The 12,110-nt window shown below is 35.1% G+C and overlaps 1 protein-coding gene across 1 annotated transcript in view; it reads left to right on the forward strand.

Moving 5' to 3' along the window:
* Positions 1–304: 304 nt before the first annotated feature.
* LOC124358529 (regulator of telomere elongation helicase 1 homolog) overlaps positions 305–12,110 on the forward strand; it is a 76,289-nt gene continuing 64,483 nt past the window's right edge. Inside the window, 1 exon segment of the mRNA XM_046810827.1 lies at positions 305–613. Coding sequence (XP_046666783.1) covers positions 512–613 — 102 coding nt within the window. The 5' untranslated portion in view covers positions 305–511.

Here is a 12,110-nt window from a genome sequence, read left to right on the forward strand (position 1 = left end):
ACTAAATTTTTTGGAGTTACAAGGTTTGAAACATGTGATAGAGTATTTTTTCCTGACAAGTTGGTGTAGAAATGTCAATTTATGAAAAAAGTGGGGTTACGAGGTTTGCTAATTAGGATAGCGATTGTAAACAATTCTCTGTGAACACCATAACCACAACAATCTAGTCCGTAGATCTACAAAACCCAGTTATACTTTTGAGGTTATTCAGCCTGAGGAAAATGACTAAGTGGAATGAAAACTGATTAGCTACATACAGTACTGTGACGCCACTAATCAACTAAGCTAGTAAAATGGTTGCATGAAGAAAATTGTACTTGCCTTTGAGAACAGAGATAGAAGCTTTGGTGGTGTTTGTATTTTTTTGTTGAGCGGGTAGTTTTCCTCCGTGTTTATGTGTAAGGTTCAGTTTTTAAAATCAAATATCTAAGCTATAAGAAAATGGTTTTGTTTCCCTCTAAGTAATTTTCGCTGAATTAAGTACAGTGTGTGTAATTAGCTAACAGGAATCATGACTGAAGTTATCATTAGAGATGTTCCAATAAAATTTCCTTTTACACCTTATAAAGTTCAAGAGGATTACATGAGTAAGGTCTTGGAATGTCTTCAGACGGTAAGTTATACTAAGTAATGACTTTATTTTTATATTTAATGTTTTGAAGATTTATTTGTAATTCTAATATTTAGTGGAGTGGATTGACATCAAACTATGATGTGTAAACTAACCTGTACAGAAAGTGTAGTCTTACTAGGCTAGTCAATAGACTGTTAAGCTATTTATAGGGGTTATTTTATGTTTAAAGAATGCTAGGAAAACCTAGCATTTATTATTATTGGGAAGGGGTAGAGTATGATAAGAGGACCTGGTTTTATATCGATAATATTGATAGGCATAATGATAGGTTGACTAAAAGTGGACACCCATAGCGATTTTCATGGGAAAAAAAGATTTTGTAAAATAAAGTTGTTTACTCAGGTGAATTAGAAAATGAACTCATGTTCTTTGGTAACCAAATATTTATTTACAATAGCTAACTAGGCCTACCTAACTTTAAACTCAGTCAACCCATCAAAATATGATTAATGAAAAGCATCATTATTTGAAAAGTGGACACAGGAGTATTGCAAGGTGGACAGCCCAATTAATAATATGTGAAGATAATTGTAAGTTAAATAATAAAATCCTAAACAAAAATGTAGTTGTAAATTATCCCTTAAACCTAAAGTTAAAAAGCTTAGGTTACAATATTGTTAAAATGACATCGGCTACAGTCTAATAAGCAGCCACCAACACAATCAGATTATGATTACAGATTTTAAATAGCCTATTGATACTATCGAATATGACATTTGACCTATTGATATTCATAAATAACCATTGCCAGCTTTCTTTATTTAGACTAGTGACATCATTTCCAGCTTATGTTATTTCGTTTATGTAGAAGAAGGCTATAGTTGCATGAAGAGTGGCTAGAAGGCCACGACAGGCACAATGGCAATGAATATGCAGATATATTGGCTAAAAATTATTTTATAAACACTGAGCAGTGTTTTAAATGGTTACAAGATAAATGACCTTGCTTCTTTAAATACGAATTCTCTAGGTTGTATTGATCAGATGAAAACTAGAATTAACCTGTTGGCGAGTGCGCACATTATATGACGTTCCTGTGTAATGGTTATTAAAGGAGTGAGCCGTTTTACCTTAACTAACCTCAAAGGAGTAAGGGTAAAAAAAATTGAATTTTTTACAAAAAGCTATTTAATTACTTGTAAAAACACTGTTGATAAGGTTACATTATATTTTTGAGCATTTGATATGTTCTTAGAAATTTTGGTAATTCTAAGCAATATATGGGTCAACCTCGATTTTTCTCATATTACAATATAATGTTCCAATAGTCAATTAGAAAAGGAAATGACTAGAATTTCTTGCCGGAAAGCAGTTATAGGGAGCAGGCAACCGCCGCGAGATGGTAACAGCTGCGTCGTTATTAGGCCCTATGTGGGCTTCTAACAACTGTCGAATTAGATTCATGCGGTAGTCCATGATGTGAATCTTTACACTTGGGTTAGTTTGTTTCATTTTTTCTCTGTAGATGAGATAGGCATTCAAAACTGATATGTCTAATAAATGCAAGAACAGCTTGACATACCATTTCATAGTTTTTCTTGTTGTGTCATTGAACGAAACCGTTATATCGGCTCGGTCCACGGCTCCCATATTTCTGTTGTAATTAACAACACATAAAGGCTTCACTTAATTTCTGGCTGTTCTTGTATTTACTTTTACCATTTCATGTTTGTCCACAGTTGTAATCATGGTTACATTACGTTTATCACACCATCGAACTATAAGCGTATTATCATTATGCCGCAGCTCAACATCTCCCTTTTTCATCTTTTTCGTGAGACATGGCACATTTTTGCGTTTAGCATTCAACGTGCCACATGCTCCTGTATTTTTCTCATATAGCCATGAAAACAGATCTAGACTGGAATACCAATTATCCATATAAACTGTGTGGTATAATCATAAATACCTAAGTAATGTATATCTGACATTTAAACTTTGTAAAATGCATATAAATTATTAAGGTAAATGTACCAAAAGCTGACAGTACAAGAACCTTGCAACCAAAAGAAAATTCAATTTTTATGTTGAAATTAAGATAGGTTAATATTAATGGATTTAAAAGAACACTTGGTTATTTAGGGTGTTAAATAAAGTCACCTTATGTACATTTTTTCAAATTTTACTATAATAATAATTAAAAACAAATAACATGTCAATGTTCCTAAACCTGACATCTGAATTTTGTATGCTGCATACCAAAAGTTAACAGGTATCTGTACCGAAAGCTGACACTAATGGTTTTATTACTTAACACATTCACTGCTGCCAGAAAATACGTAAAATACAAGCCCATGCTGAAAATATTTTTTTTAGGTTTTACTTACCATTATTATGTGGAGACTTCATATGCACCATCAATGATGTGTATATGTCCATATATACATATATACAGCAACAATATAGTAGCGGCACCGGAAGGTGCCGGCCGCACTCGGCAGGTCAGATGCCATTGGACACCCGACGGTGTCAGTCGCGTCCGTCACTTTCCACGCACAACACTTTTTCACTGTTCAAATTGTTTACAGTATTCATTCATTTGTAACCGTCATACACACAATTATATACAATATTTACAATATTTCCACTTTTTCCTGCCTCATTTTCTTTCCTCTACTCATGATACTTGTCGAAGCATCTCAGTGCACATAGGCCAGTTCGCCAGGGCACTGGGCACAAAAGAAAAGGGTCATGGTTCTTTTCTTTGTCTTTGAGCATTCTCTGCATCGTTTTCCCTCTTCATCCTTTCTCCTGTGTTGTCAGGTGTGTCCATTTTTGACAATACGTGTCTGACAGTTGTTTGTTGTCTAGGCCGGAGTGGAGGTGTGATTGCGTTTGCTGCAGGCAAAAGCATGTTGATGATGGACAATCTAAAGTGGTACAGCGATCTTTTCCTTGGGTTGGTTTGTAAATAAAGTTTGAAGGAGTTCACCAACAACGTCTGAAGGAAATGGACGAAGATCTTTTTGTACCAGTGAATTGTGATTTGTGTTCGAAGGCATAATAGCTCATAAGCTGATCATTTCGGTCCACACCCTTCATATGGGCGTTGTACTGTATTATGGGCAGAGGCTTTTGGCGAGGTTGGTTATACCTATTCATTGAGATTGCCCAATCATTCTCAAACTCTGTGGATAGGTACAACACCTGACGCTTGTCGCACCATTTTGCTATCAAAACACCATTGGCGTACCGTTCTGCCTTTTCTCCTCTGGCAAGACGAGCTGTCTTGAGATCTAGCGGAACATGCTTTTCGGTCTGAGCGCATTGTGCCGGTGCAGTAGGTTTTCTCACTCAGTAACTCGGTTGCAAGGGGGTAACTGATATAATAATTATCCATATACAATGAATGGCCCACCCCAAGCATTCCCCCTCATCAAATACTTGACTACTTTGCTAGCATGACCTTTTCCTCCAAGTTCACCTCCCTTCCCAGAATACACAGTGAAACTTACACAAAGTCCATCCGGTTCACATAACGAGTAAATCTTGATACCATATTTATGGCGCTTTCCTTGAATGTATTGTCGAAAGTGCAGACGTCCTCTCCATAGCACCATTCCTTCATCAATCGACAACTCTCGACTTGGGTAGTAGATGGTTTTCATCTTTTGATTGAAATAGTCAATCAAAAGCCTGACTTTGTAGAGGCGATCATCAGGTACAGTCTCTTCGTCACTTTCATAAAAATTTAAACATCTTAGGATCAGGAGAAATCTGTCTCTGCTCATTTGGGGATCTCACGAATCCAAAATTAAACATACGATCAGTTTTCCAGTAATCGTTTAGACGATTGATTTTTACAGTTCCCATGTGAAAGATTAGCCCGATAAATTTTTCAGTTCAGCCACTGTCAGTTCCTGCCAATTATTTATTCTTGATTTTATTTTGAGGTTAGGGGAAAATAATATTTCCCAGGCATTTTTGTTAGTGGCAGACACAATTTTTTCCAACAAGGTATCATCAAGTAGTAAAAAAAAACCAATCGATAGGATCGTTTGTTCCGGGGGCAGGTACAAGCAATTTGTTTTCTTTTGTGAAGGGAATTCTTCGCATACCTGCAGTACGAAGTGACCATATTGGGTCAGAAATCACTTGAATCAGCTTCCTGGTCATCCGTGTCCTCATCCTCGATGTCCAACAGGCGCCACCACATTGACAATAGGCGGCGCGTCAAGCTGGGCTTGGTCAATGTCACTCTCCCGGGCCGGCAGACGCCACAGAATCGTCAGAACTACTTTCCACATCACTCTCACTCAAATAGTGTCTTATTTGGCTAGAACTAGGACCATCCATTGTTCACAACGAAGTTTCACAGCCCCTACAACTATAACAATACAAACACCAAACACACAGATTAGCCGATGAACTCAACCCGAACCACGTGGAACAACAAACAAGGGTACTCTACACGCGGCGCGAAATATACCTTCCTCACGCAGAAGCTGAAACAGCACTGACGTTGTGAAATCTAGAAGGTGGCGTGACACCGTCCGGTGCCGAACGCACCCGAGGACACCCGAAGCGCGGCACCGTGCGGTGCCAGCCGCATTCAATGTGTTAAAAGACAAGTTTTAAGCACAACTAAACAAAATTAAAAGATAAAAAAACTATATACAAAAGCTGTTAATTATATTAGTAGTGGGGCAATTCCACGGTGTCGGACGTAAAATTCATACAGTTTTTCTTACTGTCTTTCTTAATTTATTGCAGTTGCCAGATAATATTTCACACTTTGACTACTTTAATTGAAAGAGCTAACAATAAGGAACATTTTGATAAATGAAAGTGCTCTTAAATATTACTCACTAAGTAATAATAAAATAAATATCACTGGTGTCGGACGTAAACTGCTGAAAATATTAGTGGTGACTTCATTTAAGATATGTTAAAAACTCTATGCATTCTTTTCACTTAGACATGCAATAAAAATTGTGGTGGTGCACTAATAGATATGCTATAAAAACATGAAAATTTTAATTGGATTAATGATCTGGTTTTTCATTAAAATAATAAGTTTGGTGTCGGACGTAAAATTTTTGGTGTCGGACGTAAAATGTCTGACTTAAAAAGAAGGATTTGAGATGCTAGAGAATAAAATACACAAGATTAAACTACTAATGCGATTTTTATTAGCTCGGCCATTCCATAGTAACGGAGGTTACAGATGGACAGTTGAAAAGTGTGTTAAGTACTACTTACAATATGATGTTTGTATTCAAGTTTACCACACACAAAGAACTAAGTTAAATTTTTAATGCTATCTGATTTTTAATTGTATAGCCATTTTACATTCAGAGAAATCACTTTCCAAATGTGGTAACAGAGGTTACTCAGACAACTGTTCAATGTGTGTTTTGGTCCTTTCTAAGGGTCAACTCTGTGAATTTATAAAATTTGCAAGCTTGCAAATTTTTTATCATGCTTTTTAAATATCAAGCAGCCCTGTTCAATTGTCAAATACGAGAGTTATTCCATAACTTAATTTTATTTTGATCCAGTTAAAGTAACGGAGGTTACTAGCAAAGGTAACGGAGGTTACTTGTCTGATTAGTGCTTCAATTTTGACCATTTTATGACAAATTTAGGGAAAATAAAAACATTAGACTCAGTAGAACTGACAATATTAATATATTATTTATAAAAACAGCATTTTTGCACCTTCAGTACATTAAATTAATTACAATTTACCTATACTGACCTAAGTACAGTTTGATGATTCTACATTTCAAATATCTCATTGATTTTTTTATCAAAGGCATATAGAATTCTATTTCCTCTGATTAAAATTTTTGGAGGCTTTAGAATTTTTATGATTTGCTCAAATTTAATGTACTTTGTGTCTTCCTCATCCATTATGAACACCTTTTTGTCATGACCATACATCTTCATAAACATTACTAAAACTTCTCCTTCTTCCTCGCACACATTACTCTGACAAATACCTACATAATTAAAAACTTTACTGGTGATTTCACTCTTTATTTTCACAAGAATATAAGTGCCTGGATGGATATTGAGTGCACTTAGATCAAATTCAGATAAGTGCACTGGTGGTCCTGGTTAGGGACCTTCATCAGCTGGTTGGAGTTCTTCATCACTCGAATATACATCTGAATATCTTAAATGTTCAGTCTCTGTATAATATTCATTATCACTTTCTTCAATATTTTCATCTTCAAAAACAGTGATTGCATGTAACTCAGAGTTTGCTGTACGACCAGCAAAAATGGAGGTTTTGTCACATTTTTCAAAAAAATGGAATGAGTTTAAACCTAACTTTGATTTCTTTTTGCTGTTTGTTGATTTGATTTCGAAACTTAGTTTATCTATGACAGTTTCCCATCTCTCATTTAGTACAGTTTCATTTGTTTGGACATCTTCTTTAGGGACAAACAAAACTATGACATTCTTACAGCATTTAACAGCTTCTTCAAAGTATTCTTTAGCAGAATTTATGTGGAGGTTTTGTGACCTAACTTTATCCCAAATTGTATTCTTTATAACAGCTCCAACTCCATCTACCGCACCTTTACCATGGGATGCAGCAAAAGTAACCCATTCTATTGACCAAAAACCCAAATCGTCTTCAAGGTAGCACAGATTTGAAACTGTAAATCTACTACGAAACTGACCTGCAGCATTGTCAGAAAAAAAGATTAGATTATGCACCATAGGGAATTCTTTTTTGATGACTTCTCCAATGACTCTTAAAAAAGTCCAAACAGCATACTTGCTGTGATTTAATTCATCACTGATGACTGCTACTGACTGTACTCTTCCTGCACTCCAAATGACACATGTAAAAATAGTTGCTTGTCTCTGTTTCCAGTGGGCACTTTGTATTTGGTTTTGCTCAATAAGAGTAGCATTTTCTGCAAAGTCAACTTGAACTACTGCTTGGTGGACATCTTCGTGTTTTTTGCACAATTCAAAGTAGGCATGTTGGGCTCTTTTTATTAATGTATGCTCCTTAAAAACTGGAAGCTGCTTGTTTAGTTCTTTAATTAAACAATCAATTGACGACACCTTCTCACTGACTTGAAGAAAACCTTCAATTTCCTCCCACTTCTTCCATTTAACTTCCAAACTGTAATCTAAATCCTTTGGCAGAAAAATCTTTACATCATAGTTGCATTTCTTACATTGATTAAACATGCAATCTTCTTTTGATTGATCACAACACACTTTCTCTAACAAAGCATTGTAGCATATTGGAAAATTTGTTGCAACTGATTTAATTGCATTTATTAAAAATGAAAAATTCAAATGTTTCTTACAAATGCAAACATTGTGTGGAGTTTGACTGGCTAGCAGAACAAATTTAGGTCTACAGCTAAAAAACTTTGACAAGCCTATTTCAATGTCTGGAAACTGCTTTGTAAATTCATAATGTGCTTCACGTATGTTCATCAGCATGTGTCGAATAGGAACCTTCCTTTTTTCCCCTGTAACTTCGTCTTTAATAGACCTGACGTCTCTTTTTCCTGGGGCCTGTCTACTTATGATATCACTAGGGGAAAGGGGGGTACCTTTGAACACTTTTTGAAAAAATATTTTTGTATTTTTTTAAATTAATTATTTTGATAAACAAGCATGGGGACATTGATCTTTAGACTATTATGCAACAAATTACTTAAATTAATGTTAATAATCTTCAAAATATCTAGGCTAAAAAAAAAAAAATTAAAGTTCACTGCATGTTGTTCAAATGTACCCCACTAAGGGGTACATTTGAACAAGCCTGGGGTAGGTTTGAACAAGGACGGGGTGGATTTGAACATTGGATAATTAGTAAAGAAAAACTAAGGAAATACACAAAAACATTTTATTCATAGTGTGCACTAATCAAAGGTACATTACAGATTGTGTAAACAAAATTTAGGTTCAACTTCTACTTTTTTAACATTGAGTAAATTTTGATCGAATTCTCCTTTTACACTTGTCGTCGATGAGAAAGGGTCCATTTCCAATCAAAGGTACTGGCCCGTAAAAAAGATATTTATTTTTCTATCACTTGAACATCATCATGTTTTGGCCACTCATATGAATCTCCAAGTCCTTCTTTCAAAAACTTAATTTTAGAAAATCCTTCATCCGGGAAATCAACCACCCTTCCTAAATACCAACTTATATAATAAAATACAGCATAGTATTTTTCAAGCATTGGACATATTTTTACTTGTTTAGACAGGTTAGGCCTATCGAAGTTGTCATCTTCTTCAGAGCTCTCCACCCAGTCTGATTCTCCACTTTCCATATAAATTGGGTCAGGATCGTCACAGTCAGACTCGTATGAAATAGATTTATGCTTATTTGTTTTTCTTCTTTTGTTATGTCCTGATTTTTTGTTTTTTTCTGGTAAATCTAATTTTCTTTTTGCCTTTATGTCACGCTGCTTCCTTAGTTCTTCTTTTTTCTGTTTTTCTAAAAGCTTTCTTTTGATTTCTTCTTCCAACCGAATTTTTTCTGGAGTGGCCGTAATTATTTTCGATTTTCCTGGTTCTCTTCCTTTTTTACATTCTACTGAAGATTTTGCCTGCAGCTGGGGATAAGGCCTAACAACCTCTGGACTAGGAGACACTGCTACGGTTTTGTTTAAAATCCCATCATTTAGGCTTTCATTTTCAATTGATGTTGAACCTGTAGGTCTAGCATTAGATGTACCTTGGCTGTAATTTTCATTTTCGCGTCCTAGATTAGAAGATTTCGTAGTGTCAGGTGTAGGCGTACTAGAGGTTATCATCGCTTCAGAAAATGGGAAATCTTCATCAGTAAACACAGTTGTAGAATATGGCCATATTCCACACTCCTCAAATCCTTTTAAGATATTCTTCCTTGTAAATGCTAAATTAAAAGCTTTTGATGCTAACCCAGCTAAATCATGAATTGAGAGTTTAGATCCGGGGTTGTTTGTTAGCCAGTTATTTTGAACTGTGGCTAAGTTTTGTTTAAATGGTCCTAAAATTGAAACATCTAGAGGTTGGACACGATGGCTACAATGAGGAGGTATTGTCACAATACAAATACCATTATCTCTTGCGTATAATATTGCATCCAGAGTGCAATGGGATTCGTGGTTGTCGAGAATCAACAAAACTGGTGATTCTTTTGAGCAGTGGCTGTACTTCACAAAGTGCTCCAGCACTTTGAGGAACAAAGCATTAGTGATCCACCCACTAGTAGGGGAGTTAACAAGTCCTAAGCTTCCACTGATAGCACCTACCATTAAACTGTCATGTAGTCTAGCTCGGGGAAATATGAAAACTGGAGGAATGGTATTGCCTGCCGCATTAACAGTAGCAACCATTGTAATAAGGCTGCCTCTTTCTCCAGACATAACTTGGCCTACTTGTTTAGTGCCTTTTTTAGCTACAACATTTGGGGCTTGCACGACAGTTTTAATCCCAGTTTCATCAAGATTGTAAATGTCACTCGGAGAAAATTTGTGTTTTTTGTAAACATCATCTAAGTTTTTTTGAAATTCTTCAATGTTTTTCCGATTGAAACCTAATGTTCTAGCTAAGCTTGTGTTTTCAGGTTTTCTCAGTGATAAATCTTTATGTCTTTTCATAAAACCTTTCAACCAATCTAAACCAGCTGTTTTATTATCTTCCCATTTTTTTGGACATCGGCCCAATTTTTCTGCATACTGAAATGCAAGAGCTCTAATGATTTTGTACGTGAGACCATAGTTCATCGCAGAACATGTAATAATATATTCTTCTAGCATTTTTTCTTCTTGAGCTGAAAATACTTGGTTAGAAGTGTACTTGCTATTAAATGTTAAAAGGGGTGCGGGTGCTGAAGGGACTCGGATATCAGTGTGCTCAGATGGTAAATTTGTCTTTAGAAGAGCCTTTGCTTTTTTTATTCGATAGAATAACATGGTATGAACCAAGCCAAACGATTCTGCTGCTTGACGTATTGGGACGTTTTTTTCCAAAACAAGCTTAACAGCTTCCTCCACATCTCGCTCATTTATCTCTGGGCCCACTTTTTTCTTGATGTAGTTTCTAACCATTGTAACCTGAAACAATACAAAGTGAGTTATTACCTAAACATAATGTAAGTTAGTAATTTATTGTTTTAGTAGGCCAAGGCCTACAATGTAAGATCAAATTAGGTTTGTTTCAATATTAGGCTGCTGATATCAAATTTTTTTTAATGAAGAGATTTAAGACGTAAGACAACTTGTGTGTTTTAATGTAAGAAAAGTACTAGATTTAAAAATATAAACATGGAACTAATACAAAAAATAGGCCTCATGCTTATTCTATCTTGATGATAGCCTACCATTATATGTTCTAGGTTTAAAACAATTCTCTTAATATTTATAATTTCCAGTAAAAAATAAAATAAATAAATTGTTTAAACTTGTACAAATGCTAATAAATAACCTAAAAAATTCGGCTTTCTTATATTTTACCTTTTTTTACAAAACCAGTAACTTTTATGAATAATTTTAGAATGTTCAAATGTACCCCCCAATGTTTGTTCAAATGTACCCCACATGTCATAGTAGAAGAAACTGATTTTTTTTCTTAGTTAGTTGAACAGATTATCTTATGTTATTATATTCAAAAAATTGCTCAATAAATGTACTTACCTTAGAATATAAGGTTGGTCAATTCTTCAATTCTTTCTTCCGCTGACAGTCTTACAACTCAAAACTCAAAAGTTTACAAAATGTGGCTAAAACCTAACCTATCTGGCACTGAATACAAAGGTTAAAAGAAATGGAGGGAAACAGGTGTACTAGGTCATACAGATGAGAAGAAGAAGTAGAAAAAAAATCAGGCAGTTAGCTCATCAAATGGCGGGAAATTTAAACTTGTTCAAATGTGCCCCCAGTTCAAAGGTACCCCCCTCTCCCCTACAGTAAAACTCTGCAACTTTCTTCTTAAGTCCATCTTCCTTCTTTAACTCTTTTTTGTTTTTTAATAGTTCTTTACATGTGTCTTTTAAGTGTAAACTCCTCTTAATCACTGCTTTAATTACTGCTTGTTGTTTACTTGGGCTTTTTGGTAAAGAACCAACAACTTTCTTTACAGCTTTGCCTAAACTTTGAGGAGTTCTGTAAACTACCTTTTTTGGTGTGTTTGAGCAATTTTGGTTTGTTATAAACTTCTTTTTCATTCTATGTCTTTGAACCTTAAGTCTAGTCTTTTCTCGGTTAATTTCTCTTTCCTTTTCAGTCAAAGTTAGTTTATTTTTATGATAAACCTGCTGCTTTTTCCGTTCCCGATCTTTCAACAAACTTTCATTCCATTTTAACTTATCTTCTTCCTTCCTCTTCTTCCTCAACCTCGCCATTAGTTCCTTTTTTGAAATTGGAGCCATAATCTGAAAATTAAAATGATTAAATAGATTTGGCCAATTATTTTAGAAATGCATACTTCACAGCTTTTGTTGCTTATTACAAGTAGGGCACAAACAACAAACAAGTGTTTCATTGTCAACAGTGTTTCGTTGC

This window comes from Homalodisca vitripennis, chromosome 3, assembly GCF_021130785.1.
Source record: "Homalodisca vitripennis isolate AUS2020 chromosome 3, UT_GWSS_2.1, whole genome shotgun sequence".
NCBI classification, from domain to species: domain Eukaryota; kingdom Metazoa; phylum Arthropoda; class Insecta; order Hemiptera; family Cicadellidae; genus Homalodisca; species Homalodisca vitripennis.